This window comes from Natator depressus, chromosome 19 (assembly GCF_965152275.1).
Source record: "Natator depressus isolate rNatDep1 chromosome 19, rNatDep2.hap1, whole genome shotgun sequence".
In the NCBI taxonomy this organism is placed as follows: Eukaryota; Metazoa; Chordata; order Testudines; family Cheloniidae; genus Natator; species Natator depressus.
Genome location: NC_134252.1, coordinates 7,721,429 through 7,740,984, shown reverse-complemented (window position 1 = coordinate 7,740,984; position 19,556 = coordinate 7,721,429). Strand labels below are relative to the sequence as shown.

At 51.9% G+C, this 19,556-nt stretch overlaps 1 protein-coding gene and 1 long non-coding RNA gene across 6 annotated transcripts in view; one reads left to right on the top strand and one right to left on the bottom strand.

Moving 5' to 3' along the window:
• Nucleotides 1–19,556, bottom strand: part of LOC141974472 (CYFIP-related Rac1 interactor A-like) — a 36,940-nt gene that overhangs the window by 4,921 nt on the left and 12,463 nt on the right. For 2 of the 5 annotated variants that reach the window (XM_074934220.1, XM_074934222.1), the window contains exons 2-9: nucleotides 9,438–9,522; nucleotides 7,328–7,408; nucleotides 3,000–3,121; nucleotides 2,802–2,907; nucleotides 1,843–1,979; nucleotides 1,280–1,357; nucleotides 582–698; nucleotides 31–110 (exon numbers count right to left, since the gene is read on the bottom strand). In XM_074934220.1, the coding sequence (XP_074790321.1) occupies nucleotides 31–110; nucleotides 582–698; nucleotides 1,280–1,357; nucleotides 1,843–1,979; nucleotides 2,802–2,907; nucleotides 3,000–3,121; nucleotides 7,328–7,397 (710 nt within the window). In that variant the 5' untranslated portion in view covers nucleotides 7,398–7,408; nucleotides 9,438–9,522. Of the gene's footprint in view, nucleotides 1–30; nucleotides 111–581; nucleotides 699–1,279; nucleotides 1,358–1,842; nucleotides 1,980–2,801; nucleotides 2,908–2,999; nucleotides 3,122–4,262; nucleotides 4,343–7,327; nucleotides 7,409–9,437; nucleotides 9,523–19,556 lie in introns of those variants that run through there. The other 3 variants (XM_074934218.1, XM_074934219.1, XM_074934221.1) reach the window with 3 other exon arrangements.
• LOC141974473 (uncharacterized) lies at nucleotides 15,242–18,643 on the top strand. The gene is made up of 3 exons (XR_012635750.1): nucleotides 15,242–15,355; nucleotides 17,366–17,500; nucleotides 18,426–18,643. It is a non-coding gene; the product is annotated as an uncharacterized LOC141974473 (long non-coding RNA).

The following is a 19,556-nucleotide window of genomic DNA, read 5'->3' as shown; positions in this document are numbered from 1 at the left end:
TAGGCACACGGGCCAGGATGAAATACTCACGGGGTCTCCAGCATCACCCTGCAGACACAGGCCATGGTGCTCAGACAGTCAGTTGTGTCCTCAATAGGGAGGGTCTTGTTCTGAAAGGAGAGAACGAGAGAGACACTAGATTTGCCTCCTGATCCCCTGTGCCCCTCGCTGGAGGGGAGGCATCAGTTAGGGACTGAATCACTTCATCGTATTGCTATTTCCCTAACCCCTGTTCAGTTGGTCTCCCTCTATAAACTCCCGTACCTATGCTGCTATGGACAACTCTCCATGCCTGTGGCTTATGCACGCCTGTTTCTTATGACAAAGGACGTCCATGACCAGGGATGTTGGAAACGTGCTGACTTCGTGAAGGAATCCTTCCAAAGCTCGCATCCTGTTTTCTCTCATGGTGAATCATTGGGCCAAACTTACTGCTGGGCACAGCTTGATTGACTTCAATGGTGTCTCACTGGTTTACCCAACAGGTACATCTAGGCTATTGTCTATATTTCTCTCCTCCAGCCCCCCCCCCCTTTTCTCTCGGTTTTTGGTTTCTCTTTCTGTCTTTGGGGCTCACTCACCTCTGAAACAAACTTGGTTGTGGCGTTGCTTAGAGTTTTAAGCATAGGCGTGGCCTCTGCGTAGAAGAGAGACATCCTGTTGGCCATTTCATTGTTAACGTCACTCTCAGCCTCCAACTGCAGGACATGAGATGCGAAAGATGGCTTGGTCACGTTAATCCCAACAGGACTGGGCAAATGCTGAAAATGTCTGAGCCCATCCTAATCTGCCCTGTTGGAATGTGCTGAACAGACCCAGATTATAACCTCACCAGCTCACACCTCCCAGTTCAGGTCTGGGTTTGCTGAACTTGGGGGCTCAACCCGGACTGCCTTCAGGTTTGTTCACCCCAAGCCTTGCTGGTGCTGCAGAGAGGCGAGGGGACCTAACGCAGCCGTCCTCCGGTTCATTCTGAGCATCACTTTATGAGAGGCCCACCCACTGCTTGGGTCCTCCACAGCTTGCTCCTCGAGATGTTTAGTTCTGCCAACCATCTGGTAGAGCATCGAGTGACAAGCACTGCCCCTGCAGGAATCTCTCCTCTTACTTTTCCAGCAGTTTATGTAGAGTTCACCCCCAAAGCTTTTTACCCAGTGTTAACCCAGGCTAGCAAGGCTAAACAGACCTCCATATCCATGCTCATTCCATGCAAGGCTTCATCCCCACACTGCTCTGACAGTGGAACTCAAACCCTTTGGGAGGGGGACCGACCTCTTACCTGTAAATTGTTAATGCGATTTCGGCTGAGGGTTCTTCTGTAGTAGCTAAAATCGTTCTGGATGGCAGGGTTGGTCATCTGCAGCAAACGTGGACAGAGAAGATTGGAGGTCTGGTCAACTGCTCTTGGTAATGCTCCCATAGGGCAGAATGGGCCTTAGATCTGGATTTGTTAGACTGGGGGCCAGTTTCCAAGAGATGGTTGAAAGAGGAGTGGATAAACCTCTCCAAATCTAGCATAAGGGATGATACCCCAGTGGCGATTGGTGGGAATGGTCCAGAGGACCTAGTGTAGGCTAGTTCCACTGCCCATTTGTCTAACGAGCGGTTCGTTTGGTTTACGCTTGCATGTCAAGTAAAGCAGAGCTAATTCACCAAGTCACAATTTAGCATTACAAGGAGGAACATGCCAGGGAATATTGACTCCCTGAAGAGCATGGCTTGTGTTGGGCTGTTACTGCGTCATGCAGCATTGGTTCTCTAAACCAACAGACCATCACTGGGAAAGCCGAGTTTCCGAGCTCCCGTGTTCTGTCTCCAGCGGGACATGCAAAGCTTCCCTACCTTGAACTCGTCGAAGCTGAGGGTGAAGTGTAGGATTTCTGCAAACTGCTTTGCTAGGGCTTGTTCTCTCTCAAGGTGCTGAGTCGGCGCATAGGGCGGGCTAGTCAGAGCTTCCAGCAAGCTGCGCAAAGCATTCTCTGGGAGCGGGAGGAGAGACAAAGATGTATTACAGGGCGGCATGTCACCCAGCGATTGCCAGCGCTCCAGGCTTAACATCCCCCCCGCAGACTTAACTGCAGGTTCTGGGCTATAAGCTCCCCATCTGCCGCACTCAGGGGCTTTTCTACCTCTCCTGACCCAGGGACACACACCAGCGGTGTTTCCCCTCCCCGCAAGCTGCTGGAAGCAAATCTCTTCATTCTCGTTTAACAGCGGGGCTATTTCCTGGGTGAATCCCCTTGATCTCATTCCACAGGTGAGCAGCCCCCGGATGGCTCAGCAAAGGAAGGGAGCTGGCCTATTTCAGCCACCCAATCACTTGATGTCACTGGAACAGAGCTGATAATCTGATCTGTTGGGTCCACTTCAGCCCCTTCCAGCCAATCTGCTTTTCAGATATTGGTGAATCTAGCCTCTCCGTCTCCCCACCCCAGTGAGTGAGATCTGTTTCGCAATCCCCATTTTACAGATGGGGAAACTGAGGCACAGAGTGTCACAGTGACTTGCCTTAGACACGCAAGTCAGTGGCAGAATCCGGACTTGAACCCAGGGCAGAGCCCCACTCCTGAGCCTTAACTACTAGACCATCCTCCCCTCTGAAGCCCAAGGCCAAATGCTGCAGTCCTTGCTGAGGCAATGCGCCGGTTGTTCTGAATGAAGGACAGGTGGGTGCGGCCCAGTGATAGCGTTTGGAGTGACATGCGGGGCAGGGAGCTGGATGTGGGCTGAGGGCAGCAGGTTTGCGCAGGTGTTCGGGAGACGGGAATGGAGATTGCGTTATTAATGGAGCTGGGGCTCACCCAGTCGAAGAGAGAACTCATAGAAGCGTTTCAGCTTTGCCACTAGAGGGCACACGGCGTTCCAGGCCTTCTCCTGGAGCTGGAAGTCGTTGGGATTTTGGATTGCCTACAAGGAACCGAGATGGCAAGTTCATCATTCGTGCCTGAATCCCTGCCCGTGTCCCCAGGCCAATGGCTGGAGGAGCTGAAGAGCTTTACCTCTCTAATCTCCAGCCCAGCCCCCGTGTAGGACTGCAGTTCAGCCAGGATTGTCTGTGCTTCCTCTAGCACGGCATTGACCTGGTTCCACACAGCTGTCTCGGCTTCGGTGGGCTGAGCATCTGCATCGGATCACCCCCCCCCAAAAAAGCAACATTTCAGCGTGTGCGTCGGACAGCAAGAGTGAGGGCTCTTTGGCGGCCGGTCCCCGAGCAGTGTTAGACCCGGGGAAACGCACTGGCTTGTCTGGGGCGCAAGGGCAGACAGAGCGATTCCTCTGCCTAAGGCTATGGAGAAAGTGCCGACGAGAGACGTGCTAAAGGGAATTAGAAAACCTCCCACCAGTAGGGCCAGGCCCCGGCTAGTGCTAGGCCTCATCTATCCGCTAGTCAGATCTGAACCTTCTGGAGACCTGGCTCTCCTCTCCCCAGTGATCTAGTCACACACGCAGGCTCCCAACGGAAAAGAAACGTGTGCAAAGGAAACAACACAAAGCAAACCAAAGGGAAGAAAACGTCTCCTGCTGAGAGAACAACCCAATTGGAATGAGATGCTTTGGAATATGACTCCCCTCCACGGGCTTGGTTCTGATCCCATAGCAAATCAGGAGTCAGTGGACCTACAGTAGCATCATACTGGTGTGGGGAGGGAATGGGGCCCTTTCTTTCCTGACTGGGCCAGATTCCGGGCTCAACTTCCAATCTTACTCCTCCTGAATGGGCCCGTCAGATCCCTTTCTGCCTCACTTCGCACGGGAAAATAGCTCCCTGTTAACTAACATTGTCTCTCTGGAATAATGGGTGGGACTGAGAGGATTTACATGGCAGGTAAATGTTAAGAATTCAGGCTTCTGGCTGGGACCTGAATGCCTGGTTGAGCTTCTGTCGGTGGCTTTGGGTTATAATCAACAGAGCAGAGACCAGAAGGGGAAGATAACCTTACAGGGATGGGACTGGCACTAGGGATGGAGAGCTAAGCCCACCTCCAGCTCTGAAATGCCCCTACCAAAACCCTGAATGGCCTGACAGCCCTTTCTGCCGCCCCTTTGGAAACCAGCCTTTTAAATCCCCCAACATCTGGCAAGACCAGCTTCCTGAGAAGGAAATCGTCTACGGGAGACCAAGTGGGATGGTGAGTGGAGAGGAAATCGCTACAATTTCTGGAATGGGTACGATGCCATGGGAGATTAACTGAGACGACAACTTAAAATGACATGAATGTGGGGGGAAAAAAATATAAAATAAAATAAAAATCCCATCTCACGTTCAAAGTCAAGGAAAAAATTAGGGCCTTGTTCAAGGTCGTTATAAGTCAACACTTTAAGAAGGTTCCCCATGTGACACCTGCAAGAGAAGAGACAAGAGGAAAAAAATACGATGGGTAGTGAGGTGGCGTTCATGGAAGGAAGCAGTGGGAGCACTAGCCTGAGGGAAACATCTGGGCAGCAGGAAGAGCCCCTCGGGCATCAGAGCGTCAAGGGGTTTGGCTGGCTGTGTGACTCCGGAATCTTTGTGGCCGCACATAAGAGGTGCCAGTTGTTGGCTCTTCGTAAGCAAGAGCCTAAGGGAGGCAAAGGCTATTGAGCCCAGCAACTTTGCAGCCCGCGGCAATTCTAACCTTAAAGAGCCGTGCTGCTCAATTAGAACGAGCTGAGGCTCATTAGAGACTCTCCCAAGATCTTGATGGCGACTGCAGCCATACGTGGCTCACGGGCGGGCGGCCCGGCAGCTGCTCCCAGCCCAATGAGCAGCAGCCTCTTCCTGCCCCCAGATGGAGATGAGCGTTGGCTGATGAGGGTGGTGACCAACAGTAAAAAGCAAAGTGAGGGAGAGCCGCTGTTCTCCGGGGGGGGGGGGGGAATGGTCCCAGGGCTTCCTGGAGTCCCACTGCATGGGGTGAGTGTGTCTCATTTCATCTCCAAAGCCAATACCTGCCCCTTGAGTCTCAGGGAGGTAATTACCCAGCAGCGTGGAACATCCCTCTACCCCACAGTTACAGCCGGCTCCGGGGACCCCGAGGCAACATGGTTCCGATGAGACTTTAACCTCCTGGCCCATACCCAGGCTGAAGCTTTGGACGTGTCCAGCCCTGGTCCCAGAACATGGGTCTGGGCCAGGCTCTGCTACAAATTGGCAGCATGTTTGGAAGGGAGTCTCCTGGCTTGCTCACGGTCAGGAGGTACCTGGGGCCCTGCTGGGGGAATTGCTCTTGTGACAACCAGGAAAGGTCCTTGAGTGGGGCCTTAGGGCTGAGCCATCCCTTCTGGCCCCATCTCCAGCCTCAAGCTGCAAGGGCCTCCCCAGTGCTGCAGAGCCAGAGGACTATTTTGGGCTCCCACCCAGGCCTCTCTGAGCCAGACTCTGTGGTGAACAGAGCGCTCGCCTCTCAGCCCCCGCCGGGAGGCAGCATGTGAGCTGTGCTGCTCTGGCACTATTTTTACACCCCTTGGGTTTTCCTGAGTGCTGACTCTGAGCTGCTTCTCTGGGTGGATGAGGAGGGGCAGCCACGGGGGCTCTGGTCTCGCTGGTTTGCCCAGGTTAGTCAAAGGCAGGTGGGTTATTTTAGGAGTGACCCCAGCTTTTCGTCCTCCTTGTTCCCTTTCCTACCCCCTTGGGAGCGCCAGACCCATCTTCAGCACTGGTGCAGCTTACAGAGCAAGCTCCAGCCTGGATGTGTTTTGACCATGGGGGCCCCTCACCCCACGGCGAGCAGTGGGGTGGCGTTGCCAGCGTGAACAAGTCTCTGTTTTAATTCTCACGGTGCTGCTCCCTGATCCTCCAGCTCCAGGGGCTGGGGCCAAAGGGAGTTTGGCTCCCTGAAGCTATTGGATGTTGCCTGCCGTACAATGAGGCAGCACAAATCCTTCCTTCCTCCTTCTGCGGCAGCATGTGACCAGCCGTTACAGGCTATTTGGGGGCTTATTGGCCTGCCGGGAGGCTTATTAGCGGTCCAAGTCCTACAGGCTTGTGAGCAGCGAAGGGGATTCAGGCATCATGGGGCAGACCAGGCAGCTGCCTCGGGACAGCGTGTTTGGGGCTGAGATCCTAGTGTGAATGGCAATGGCCTCTCTCTCTCCCAAATATCCTCTGGGGGACTGTCACCTCTCCTCCACTGCTGCCATAAATGGATTGCCCAGGTTGCTGGGAAGCCTCGCTCCATAGCAAATCTGTCTCGGCACCTAGATCCCAGAGCCATGGGTGCTGGATAAATAGAGAGAGCCAGTGGGCTGGGGCCTCTCCGCTCGGGCAGCGGCCGGGGAGCAGTGGGTGCTCCAGCGTGGAGGAACTTCCCCCCGTTAAGGATAAAACCAGGAAAGCCCCATAGCTCGCCATTGGCATCTGCAGAGCGAGGCCGGAGCTGCTCGTTCGATGGGGGGACATAAGATTTCCCTCCCCGGACCTGGCTGGCGATGGAGATGGGATGTGACAGGCGGCAGGGAAATCACATGGTGGTTTCACGTGGGAGAGAGTCTATTTAATGCCCCCACCCCACTCCCCTGCTCAGTGGCCACCCAGGGCCGGCCTTAGGGAAAATGGCGCCCTGGGCGAAAATGTATTTTGGCGCCTCTGGTTCCCGCTGCCTCCCTGGGCTCCAAACACATCGCCCCCATCCCCCCTGGTCCCTGCCACCTCCCCAGGCTCCCAACCCATCCCCCACATCACCCCTGGGCCAGCAGCCTCCCCATCTATCCCCCCATCCCCTCTGGCCCCCACAGCCTCCCTGGGCTCTCGACCCATCGCCCATGGCACCCACCACCTTCCCAGGCTCCCAACCCATCCCCCCATCTCCTCTGGCTCCTGCCACTGCCTCCCCCAGGCTCTGCACCCATCCCTCTGGCTCCTGTTGCCTCTCCTGGCCCCCTCATCCATCACCCCTAGTGCTGCTGCCTCCCTGGGCTCCCCACTCATCACCCCAGGCCCTGCAACCTCCCCTCCCACCCATTGCCCTGAGCTCCCTTCTGCAGCCTCGCACCCCGGGCTTGCACCCACTCCTTGCCTCTCGACCCTGGTGCACCCCCCTGATCACGGTGCCCCGGGTGGTCGCCCACATTGCCCACCAGTAAGGCCGGCCCTGTGTCCACCTGTCCAGCCTAACCTACGGGAGCTGCCAGTGCCAGCCTATCCCAAGCTAGGGAACTGTTTCCCACTGTTCGTTTGGCTGCGGCTGCCCTCGTTCAGAGAGGTCTCTAGGGACATCACCAAACGTAATAAGGCCCATCAGTCAAGCCCATTGCAGGGACCAGTGTGAATGTATGGTCATCTTTAGAGAGCAGCGGCTTTTCCTCCTGCCAGGCACAGAAATCCCCCGGCCCTGAGCGCGGGACTTACTTTCAAAATCCAGGAAAAAATGAGGACAGTTTTCTAAATCTTTGCCCAATACCTTTATCAGGTTGCCCATGGCCAGCAGACCTGAGCGAGAGAAAGAACAGAATGGAACAGCACAAGCACTGAGAGCTACAGCATGCCACCGCCCGGAGCACGGCGCTCCTCCTCCCACCTGGCCCAGAGCCATCCACCCTCCTGCACCTCTCAGACGGCCCACGCCCAGCGGAGAGCCCCTGGCCAAAGGCTCCCTCACAGTCATCCCCTCTTACCAGAGGGTGACACTACCAAGCCTGGGCCGACTTACCTGCTTGCGCCAGATACAGCTGGTATCGGCTCTGCAAATACAGGGGAGTCTCCCTCTGCCTCCCCACCTGGCTATGGACTTTGGGATGCAAGAGCAGGTGAGCGGCGGTGAAAGCTGGGCATGCTACTGTCCGCAGCCAGCCGTCTGCTCCACCTGCGTCCCTCTCCCGCTGGGTGTCTGCGTGAGGACGCGGAAATGCGACTGCTCTCCCCGCCACTTCTGTTTTTTCTATTTTTGAGGCCGGAGGGGAAGCGGAGAGCTTGTTCCGTGCCTCGAATTTCCTGTGTGAGCCTCTCACATCTTCCCCTCCACCCGAGCTATTCTGCCTCTCAGGACTTCCTCCTAGCCCAGCAGAAGGGCAGAGGCCCCCTGACTTCCCTAACGCTTGCTGCTGCTATTTCTTGGCGCCCCTTCAGCTGCACTGAGAACCTGTTCCCCTGACTGGCTGGGGTCAGAAGGCAGGAGCTCTTATCGGGCCCACCTAGCATCTGTCTGCCACTGAGGGCACTGGGATGGGAAAACACCCGTCCCCATAACACCATGACCCTTACACTTCCTTAAACGGAGCTGCAGGCAAATCAGTCCCTGTGAAGCTGCATGGGACAGTTCCACAAACGAATGGGAACAGGTCTCCCTGAGCACCAGTTTGCATGCGCCCCTTGGGTTTACATACTGCTACTTGAGAGGTCTGGGCTAAGGCCTGGCATGCTTCAGCTGTTCAGCTCCGGGCAGTTCACAATCATCATGAAGTCTCGTTATTCCCATTAAGCAGAGGGGGAACCTGAGCGGTGAAGTGACTTGCCCAGCATTGCACAGTGAGTCAGTGGCAGAGCAGGAATGGAAGCCGCATTTCCCGACTCCCCGTCCAGTGCCCCTACCCCCTGGGCAGTCTTGCTCCTTGTCTGTCCCACCATGAGACTCCACCACCTTCATGAACGACCATGATGCTTCCACCCAGTCTGACCTGCCATCGAGGGGCACCAGAGCTCGGTGCTGGGGTCCCTGCTGTGAGTCCAGCACAGGTTTGCTTTGCAGTCCAGAAACACAGCGTAAGAATCCTTGTGCTGGAGTGGAACGCTGTGACCTGAAACCTCCATCTGCTGCTCTCCTAACGCACTGTCCGCTTGCTGCAGCCCATCAAGGACCCCTCATCTTCTCTCAATTGCAATTTTAAGATACACTAGCCCCCTCACAGCCAGGGGTCTCTCAATCTTCTCCTCCAGTCTATTGCTATCACTGATTGTCCCCCAGAGGATGGCTAGGGCAGGGGCAGTATCAACTCCAGGGGTCAAGGAGCCCAACTCCAGGGTACAAAGGCCCTAGTTGCTAGGGCTAACTTGGTAACAGACATTGAGCAGAGGCCTAGGACAGCCTGGGTGAGTATACTCTGTGCCTGTAAAAATGACTCCATCGGGGGGGCGGGGGGCACCAGGACCCCGGCTAACAGAGCTCCTCTGCCATTAACTATCTGGCTGATGCTGGCAGGAGTCAGGGCTGGAAGCTGTCCTCCTGCGTAACTTCCTTCAGTGACTCCTGCTATAGCTAGGGTAGCTGGCTATTCCCCTTTTCACCCACTCGGTACAGTGCCTCCTGTTGAAATTGAAGTGCTAGCCCCATGCCCATCCAGTGCCTGCTCGGGGAATTAGACTTAAACTGATGCTCTTACATCCTGCTGAGAGGGGCTGGGCCTAGACTGTCTGTGAGCTCCCACTAGTAAACATCGCAACCTCCTCTCTAAGGTTGTAACCTCCTCCATTGCTGGCCTCCCAGTTGGGTCTGCTCGGAACAACAAGAGATGATGGTCTTTACCTTGATTTCTGATGCTTCAGTGACCTCTATGGCAGGAACCGGGGCTGTGTATTGCTCATAAATCACTTCATCGGCTGGCAGAAATCTGCAGTGAGAAGGAGAGGGACGGAACATCACTGGAGGCTTCCAAATTTCAACCATCTTCATGAGTTAAGCAGTTCCCTATAAACCTGCTGATAGTGAGGGCCAGGTGTCCTTGTTGGAACCCAGGGAGTGACTACCTGAGCCCAGGCCTTGCCCATTCATCCAGGGAGAGCTACCAAGGAGCTCAGCGAAAGCCTACACAAAGGTCTCAGGAAAAACTGCCTGGAGTGGGTCATATGGAGGAAGCTATTAGGGTAACGCCAGTTAAAATTCTGCCTCTGCAGGCCACATCATGGGGGTTTGCCCAGGGAGTGACCTCATTGGACACTTCATTCATTTGTACTCTGGCTCCCCCAGTTCAGACCACCTCCTTGGATGTGTCTCCAAACATGATGTTACTGTCAGAGAACGATGTTCCTGTGAATCAAAGCAGTGACCCTGTGGCTTGGGGTAAGTGTTTGCTCAGGAATTAAACCCAGGATCTGTACCTGATGACAGCTAGCCATGACTCTGTCTCTTTCACAGGCTGGCTTAGATACCAGATTCATCCTCATCACATCGGGACCAACCCCATCACACCCTCCATTAACTCCTACTTGGATCCTGCGCCTTCCTGGTCCTCAAGGCAGCGTGGCCAATCTTTGTGACGGGGAGGGAATTCTGAGTGCGAGATCAAGTTGCAGTACAGACTCTGCATCTCTGCCTGGTTTCCATCTTGGCGCTGAGCTCTCCACATCGCTATGGCAACAGCTAAAATCTCTCCTTAAGACATCCTCCCCCAGCCCCATATCGAGCGCATAAGGGGCCTGTTGCTCCTCTGTCTGTCGAGAGCAACAAGGGGTAAATGCCCAAGCAATTGGCCCTTTAAGATGACAACAGGGAGTTTCTAATCATGCCGTGACGTGTCTACAATCCAAACTTTCCTTTTCTCACCCAGGGCTGCATGGGATTTGAACTCATTTCATGATGCAATTTCCTATCGTTGGCCATTTTGATTGCAAGATGCAAATGAAGAGGCATTCGTTACCGCTAGCCCAGAGAGAAGTCAAGCTATGGCAATCGATTACTGCCGCTCAGCAGAGATGAGTTATGGTTTCTGTACTGGGGATGAACTGCCTTCTGCAGATGTCTAAAACCTGTATGTCAATGAGAATGGCAGAGAGGCCCCTTCAACATCTCGTAAAGTTGCAGGCTGAAGGTCTGCAGTGTTGTGGCATCCATCACTAAATATACAATGGGACCAAGAGTATTTTTGCCTCTGAGTCTGACCCTTATCTAAAGGTTAGAATGGAGCAGTGGTCAGGAAGGGTCTTTCCTCTTTGCATTTAGAATTAAGTTGCTTCCAAAGGATCTGTGTAATCTCTCTAAAATATTGTTAACAGGCCATCAGCAGTTCAGCATAGTATCTAGGCAATTAATAAATTATCATTAAGAATGGCTACATAGACAAACAGAAGTGGATGGTAATGGACCAGTTATCAGTAATGGACTATGCATGCTCTTTGACACTCCTTGATGTTACCATTCCAGTCTACCAAATAAATACCAGGCATCCCATAAATACCACTGCAATGCTCCCATGCACCGACGAAGCAGCCCAAAGCTTGGGCCAGTCAGCTAGGAGAGGTGCAAAACTTTCTTTGGTTTTGGTTCACATGGGCTCAGAGTACAGTTGTGTGATTTAGGTTTGAATCTGCGCAAACACTCAGTGGGAAATGCCATCAGAGCCATCCCCTGAAACAGGAAACGTGTCAAGGCTGAGTTTTGAACAGAGCTGGTTCATGGCGGTATGACCATACCAGCACTGCACCAACCAAGGGCTGGTGGCATGATGGTTGCTTAAAAAAACAACCTCCTCTTCTGAATATGACCCAGTACAGGGCTGTCTTCCTGAGCCTACAGACAGAGTGAGTCATTAGCTTGAAGAGGTGTGAACTGGTTCCATTAATCTCTTACCTATTTACGATTGATCATTTGGCGGAAACCTTTAGCCACACTGGGATTGTGGATGGGATTTGGCTAGTGTTGGGATTGTGGGCAGGACATTTTGCTACTCTGCTTCTTCTCACATGATTCCCTCCTGAAACCATAACTCAGCCCAGGATTATATGAACCATAGCAAACTGAACAGAATTTTAGGTTTGAAACCTAACTATGAACATATTGCAGAACTTGGCTCACTGAGTAAAGGATTTAAAATACCCTTTTACTTCTGTTTTCTCTTGTATTTATGTTCAGCACCATTTCAAGTTGTCAGGGAAGATTCCACACAATATGAACATAAGAAGAGCCACACTGGGTCCATCCAGCCCAGTATCCTGTCTTTGACAGTGACCAATGCCAGGTGCCCCAGAGGTAATGAACAGAACAGGGAATACTCAAGTGATCCATCCCCTGTCGCCCATTCCCAGCTTCTGGCAAACAGAGGCTAGGATACTTCAGAGCATGGTTTTGCATCCCGGCCCATCCTGGCTAATAACCATTGATGGAACTATCCTCCATGAACATATCTAGTTCTTTTTTTAACCCTGTTATAGTCTTGGCCGTCACAACGTCCTCTGGCAAGGAGTTCCACAGGTATGGGTATGGATTTCACTATGTTTGCCCCTTAAAAACAAGAATATGCCCTGCTCTTTTCCTAAAGGAAACTTCCCAGTCCTGGGAAGCCACTTTGCCACAGGGCCACCTATTCTTCATTCTTGCACAGCTCGGAGGGGAGCGAAGTCTTGGAGATTCTTTAGAAATTTTGGGTGGCACAGAGGAAAAAGTACAAACAGATGGAGAAAGAAGAGCTAAGCTAGAGATCCTTGCCATCCCACCATCCAGAGCGAACAGCTGGGTAGTGATGCTTCAGCAACACTGTCTAATTTGAGGTGGAAATACTCTTTGCACGATGTCAGTGAGATGCTAAGGCATAAAGAAACAGCTGTCATAAACCCATCAGTTCTCTCCAGAGATTCAGTCTGCAACTAGCCGCAAACCATCGGGGAGTGTGACACTCTGAGCAAACGTGCTCTGGTTGAGTCCTTCAGTTTAAGGAACTGTGTGTCACTGTATGAGTGCTGAGCCCGAAAGCCATGACCATCAACTTCAGCAGCATCCTTTCAAAATGGAACCATACTCCCCCTTCTGGGCATGTGGGGGAAAAAAGTCCTCTCCCATAATCTGGATGCCAAAGGCAGACAGCAGAAGGCTGGGTGGACTTGTGGTGAAGGCACTGGCCTCAGTTCCTCGCCCTGCCACAGCCTCCCTTTACCTCTCAGTGTCTTAGTTCCCCAGCTGTAAAATGAAGGTCGTAGTATTTCCTTTCTCCCACCCTTTGTCTCCCTGGATTGTACATTTATGGGGGCAGGGCCTATCTCATATTACGTTTGTGCAGCACCTACCATGACGGGACCTCAAGCTCATATGCAGCCTCTAGTTGCTACGACAATGCAACTCACATTAAGCATTCCTACTCTTTTCATTTTGGAAAAGTCCAAGACACTTAAATTCACGGACTCCATTGTGAAGCGTGTGGCTTTCGTGGTATTAACGGCAGCTTGGAAGCCACACCCATCTTTCCTCCTGCTTTTACTTTCTTTTCCCCCCCTCTCTGTTCTCCGCTAGTTGTCCTTTTGCTAAGTGTTAACATTTCATAGTTAATATTAGGAGAGGAAATACAGCATGTATGAGAGTCGCTGCAGCTTCTTTCCGAAGGGAATCAGAATGTGATGACTAGATCTATCTTTCTTACAAATTGGTTTATTGCTTATAAAATCCATTGAAAAAAAAAAAAGTTCTGTGTTTGTACGTCGCCTAGCACACCAGATACTGCAGGACAAATTCTCACTACCATTCAGTGCAGCTTTTTTACTTAGCGCTGGTAAAAACGATGCCATTTATCTGTGGTGGGAATCCATTTTTTTTTAATTCTCCGTAAATTATTATTATTATTATTATTTTGACAAAACCCCAAAATTGTGAACGGGGAAAATGTTTGCTCTTGGAACCTGGTTTTTCGTTTTGTTTTTTAAAATCAGGTTTTGGGAGAAATGTTCAATTTCTGAAACCAAACTGTTTGACTGAAAACCTTTTATTTACTTTTTTTACTGGAAACGGACCATTTTTATAAAAAGAAAAGCACTCCGTGCCGGGTTTCCCTTTGAAAAACGGGAAACCTTTGACCAAAATGAAATGTTCTGCAAAAATGGCTGAGCTGAAAAGCAAATGTTTCAACAAAAACTGTCACCCCACTCTAGTTCGAATACGTTTCCTGATCAGAACCAATGTGGAATGTTGTAACTCCTGTCGACATCGATGGGACTTGGGCATTGTTAGCATCTCTCAGGCCCAAACCTTGCCGGTGCAAATCTCAAAATGCAGGTATCAAATAAATGCCCAGTAATGTTAGGTGAACAGGACGCACAGATTCAGACCAGTCGCTGTCCGCATCTTCCACTGCATTCAGCCCCATTGCTTTCTGACCTTCACTCCTCTTTTACAAAGGTCACTACTTCCTCTGAGGTGCTCCGAGAGTTCAGTCCTGCTCTGAGAAATGGGAGCAGCACTGTTGACTCTGGGTTGGTCTCAGCAATTCTTTAGCAGCTTTCTTCAGCTTGCAGGTTCAAAAGACGTTTCTTTTTTTAGCTGCCAGCCCTGCCAACTCCCCCTGGGATCTGGGTTCTCTCAGTCTTGTGTATCATCACCAGTAATAATCATTCTGCCACTGGGACTAGCTTAATAATTTTCTTGATGATGCATGAGCCAGGATTGCATCCAACTCGCTCTCCTCTAGCTGTACCCCCTCTGCAGGCTGAACGGGAATAAAAAGCACTAAAAGCATAGTTTTGTCACTAGGGTCAGCAGATCTGGCTGTGATGACACACAGCTGAGAAAGAAGGTACCGTTTGTACGCAATCACCTTTTCTGTGACTACCCCTCGCTATACCGGGGCATTAAATACCAAAATAAAGGCAACCACAGCTCAGTCCAGAGCCATAGAGCACGGAGGTTGGGTGTTAGGCCCAGATCCTCAAAGATATGGAGATGCCTAGCTCTCATTGATTTTAATGGAAGTTAAGTGCCTTTGAGGAGCTGGGGCCTGCATCCTGCAATATTGCCTGCTCTCAGTTTCTAATTTGTCTGATGTTATCCATACGGGCACTTGGTTCCTCCCAGCTGTGAGTGAGGACAGCCTGCACCTCTGTGCTCTGCGCCTTGAAGGTTCACCGTATTTGCCTCTATTAATTGTTTTTCCACCAGCAGTCAGTGGCTTTTGGAAGCCAGCCAGCCATTCATGGAAGGAATACATTCTTTTTACTATCATCTCCTTCAGCTCTTCCAGCTGACATCTGAGCAGAAGCCCCCCGGGAAAGGAATGAGCCCTGTGTTTGTTTAATAATACTGAGCCTTCACATAGCATTCAGAGCACCTCCCGGAAATGTTCTAGCTAATCCTCACAGCACCTCTGTGTGAGACAGGTGGCTGATCCCCATTTCTTAAGTGGCTACACTGAGCTTGGAAGGTGAAGTGACTTGCCCAGGCCCGTCCAGTGCATAAATTGCAGAGCTAGGATTAGCACTCGGGACCACCTGCTTCCTACCCATGGGCTTGGTCCCCTCAGACCACGCTGCTTTCCCGCAAGCATTGGGTATGTGTCTATTCAAACGTCCTTCCAGGCAGGACGCTCGCCTTTCAGCCTGGCTAGGGCGTTGGAAAGCTTGGTGACATGAAGCCAATGGAGGGACAACAGGAATGAATTTCACCTATTTTTCTATGGGATTTTGTTTGTGATTTTCCTTGCCTCACAAGAAGCTCCCTGTGATGAAGTGGGGATTTTCCCTTGTTTTGTGGTATGTAAGCCTATGTGAGTCTTACCGTTTCGCATGAATGCTGTGTGGGCCTCAGTTTCCCTATGTGTTGCACCAATATCTAGGTGGTGGGAATAAGCGTGTGTGATTTTTGCGGGGCCTGCTCCAGCTGCCTGCACATATGCTATGGCTGCCCCTTCGTAACCTGAGACCCAGGAGGGGATGCGACCAGGTGACCCTTGGCCTGGGAAGCGAGACAAAGGCCGGAGGAGGAGCAATGGGCAGGACAGGGGCCAGGCAGCATGAAGCGGAGTCAGTCTCGGCTGGCTTGGGGTGCAGGGGGAGGGCCAGAGCCCTGGCTGCCCTCCCCCCAAGATGGACTTGGCTGAAAGTCACTGATTTCTATGCTAACGTTCTGTTCTACGCTGTGTTCCTGCCGACTAATAAACCTTCTGTTTTACCGGCTGGCTGAGAGTCATGTCTGACTGCGGAGTTGGGGTGCAGGGCCCTCTGGCTTCCCCAGGAGCCCCGCCTGGGCGGTCTCACTGTGGGAAGCACACGGTGTGGAAGGGGCTGCTGAATGCTCCGAGGTCAGACCCAGGAAAGTGGAAGCTGTGTAAGCTTTTTGCCCGGGAGACAGTCTGCTCAGAGAGAGGAGGCTCCCGCAGAGTCCTGGCTGGCCTCATATGGAGTAGTTCCAGAGCATCGCTCCGGTGACTCCGTGACACTCCCCTGGCTCTGGTATGTCAGCCTTGAACCAAACTACGGCTATTTCCACCACCAGCTCCCCGGATACCCCCGCAGTTAATATTTGATTGCTCATTTCCTGTGTTCTATATCCCAGGACAGCCTGAATTCCCCAGCGGGCTGCCATAGGCTACTAGTCTTTAACAAAACGCCCTCTCCAGCATGCTGTCATTTGCCACTGACCCAGGTGCAAAATGCCCTCCCTCCACCCAAAAATCAACCAGTGAAGGGTGAGTTTTATTTTTATGGGGTTTTTCATTTCTTTACAAAATAAGAATACCAAAAAAAAAAAAAAAAATCACTACATTGGGCCCAATTTGTCCCTGGTGTAACTCCACTGATATTGATACAGCGATGCCGGGACGAATTTGGCCCAGTATCGATCTTAAGGTTTGGCTCCACCGCAGGGTCCCTTCTGTGGCGTGTCGGGTGCTTACACTGCGTGCCCCGGAGCACAGGTATAAATAGCAATGTGGATGGTGAGGCATTGCGTCGATGAGTCGCGTTAGGACACACCTGAGTCCTGTGGGAGTGTAACCTACACACCCAAGCAGTGCCCGGTCTACACTGCCATTTTAAACAGCGTGGCATCCTGCTCTCACTCTGCTGCCAGAGCCTTTCCCCGCCACAGGGAAGGACTCCGGTAGCTCCCCACTGCTGAGCCTTTCTCCACTGCCGTCCCCCGCCAGAGCCGTTCACTGACGCGTGTAGCTACGCACCACAGCGTGAAATCAGCCTGCTTTTCCCTGCGGGGGGTAGCTACGTACTGCCGCAAGTGGTGTGCAGTGTAGACGTAGCCTTAGGTTCTTATATGGTCCCTGACACCATATTATCTGAGCTCTTCCCAGCACCCCTGTGAGTTAGGGAAGTACCAGTATCCCATGGGACAGATGGGGAACTAAGGTTCCAAGAGGCTAAGTGACTAGCCAAGGTCACACCGGATGTTTGTGGCAGAGCAGGGGCCTGAGCCCAGGTCCTAAGCTAGTGCTTGAACCACTGGACTGTCCTTCCCCTCTATCATTTACTAGAAAACTGACTGTAACTGGACTGTGTGAGACTGTTTATTTCCAGTGACATGGAACTAAATTTCCAAACACGTCTCCAAGTCATTGGTTTTCTGTGATTTATGCCTCTGTTAGGTGAGTTTTTCATCACCAGCAGTCCCCACAAGTCATCAGACCCAGAGGGGAGAATCTCTCGTCATCCAGAGATTGACAGCGGACGCTCGAGCCACAGTTAGTACACGGGATTGTTATTCTTTGCTATGCTATGCTAATGGGATTGTTATTCTTTGCTATTTTAAAGATGCATGTTTCCAGTGAGCATGGCTGTTACGTAGGACCGGTGTGTCCCCTGGAAAATGGCATTTGGTAATGAGGAAACCAATGAAGAATCTGACATTGGAGTTGGCTTCAGAATACAGCCCAAGCAACAACCAGGGTAAGGTCACCAGATTATTATAATTACTATTAATTTATATTGCAGTAGCAATCAAGAGCCTTAGTCATGGGCCAAGCCCCCCCCTTGTGCGAGGCACGGTACAGACACAGAACACAAAGACATTCCCTCCCCCAAAGAACTTACAGCCTACGTACAAGACAAGAGACAACTGGCGGAGACAGAAAACCATGGCTTCTCCTGGGGGGTCTCCCATAGCTGCTCCATTGACTTTAATGGGAGCAGCATTAGGTCCTGTGTCAGTGGCGATCCCTCTGCATAATCACCAACCTGCTAGTTGCTTGATGTAGATGGGGATGGGGATCAGTGATGTGCTGGTGGGGGCACTGGTTAAAATTCCACCACTGGGTTTTGTGGGGGTGAAATCCAGCCGCATCCTCACCCCTTGCTTCCATCCCTGACCTTGATACATCATCCCTGCAGGCCAGGCTTGTCACTGGGGCCCACAGTCCCAATGGAACAGATTGCACCAAGCAGTAGGTAAGAAAAAAATCATCCCCGGGGTGGGGAGAGGAGGAACTTCCCTGCAAGCCAACACCTGGTTTGCTCAGCAAAAGACCACAGGGTGGGGCCTGGTCCTCTGAGTCAAATTCTGCTCTGAGGCACTGGTGTGAACCCATTGACTTCAGTGGTGTTCCTGCGGATTGGTGTAGCTGAGGGCAGACCAAAGCCCTCCCCTTATACCTCCCCCGGAGTTGCTTTCTCATTCGTTCTTTCACTCGTGGGTAAGAGGCGGAGGAAGCATCAGCCCTGGGTTAGGGTTTTGTGTTTTTTTTCTCTCTTTGGGCCACACCCATTATTGAAAGCTAGATTTTGCATGTAACAGGCCGACTGCTCGGGTTTAATTAACGCGGGGGAAGATCCGAAAGGGAAAGGGCCTAGGGTTGATGATGCAATTTGCACCCAGGTCGCCATGGCGAATGATCCCTCTCATGTGTTCGAGAAACACATTCTGGGAGGGGCTCTGCGCGAATGCAAGGCAGCTGCTACCCTGCCAGAGAGCCAACCTCACTGAAACTCTCAGATGGCTGCAGTGTTCTCCAGGACAAGAAGGGAGCTCTCAGCTTCTCACAAGGACCCTATTCTCACCTGGGTAAGAGGTGATGTTACACTATGCCAATAGAGATGCCAGGCCGGAATTGTAATAGAACACAGTGCAAAGGGATTTGGCCTTATTTACAGTAAAGGCTACAAGGGTCTGACTCCTTATTCAAACAGCTCTCGCAAAATAAAACCTGGTTTCCTTTAGGACTAAATTACTTTTGTCCCTTCTGGGAATGTAGTGTTGCTGGAGAATTAAATGAGGTTTTGACAAAATCTTTAAGGTGAGGCAAATTTTTCATTCTCCTAGACACTGCCATGTAGAGGTAGTTCTCGTCTCTCCCTGCAGTAAGATACCAAATCTGATGCAGCCATCCCTCATCTCTGCATGTTCCCAGATGCTGCTGTAACACCCCAGGGCCAGATCCTCAACTGGTGTAAATCGGTGTAGCTCCACGGTTGATAAGCCAGTTTACACTAGCTGAGGAGCTGGCCCGCGATGTTAGGTTATGCTGTAGTAGATCCAAGGTGAGACAGATGTTTCCAAATGCCAGAGCCCCATGGGTACCATTCTGAAATACAAGGGGTCACCCATGCTACATCTCCGTGCTTGTCTCTAATGCCAAGTGTTGAATAATCCCCTCTGGGACAGATCTTTGCCCTTCGCCTGGGCAGAAGGATGGCAGAACTGCAGTGCATCCTGGCACCTTCCCACTCCAAAGCACAAGAGAGCCCAGGCAAATGCCATCCCAGCCATTTGTCTGGCCCCTCTCCATGCCAAGTTATCTCAGGCAGGCTGATTTCCCTTAGTCATTTGCCTTCCGAGTGGCATTACACAGTGCGGCGGGGGGAGCAGCGGAGTGGCACTGTATGTGAATGGAGACACTTGTTCCCAGGTTATCACTCTAGCCCCGTTTTTGTTCTCAGCAGCCCATGGCTTCTTTCCTGTTCTGCCAGGAACAGGTTTCTGGGAGCCCTGTGGAGTCCAGCTCCGTAT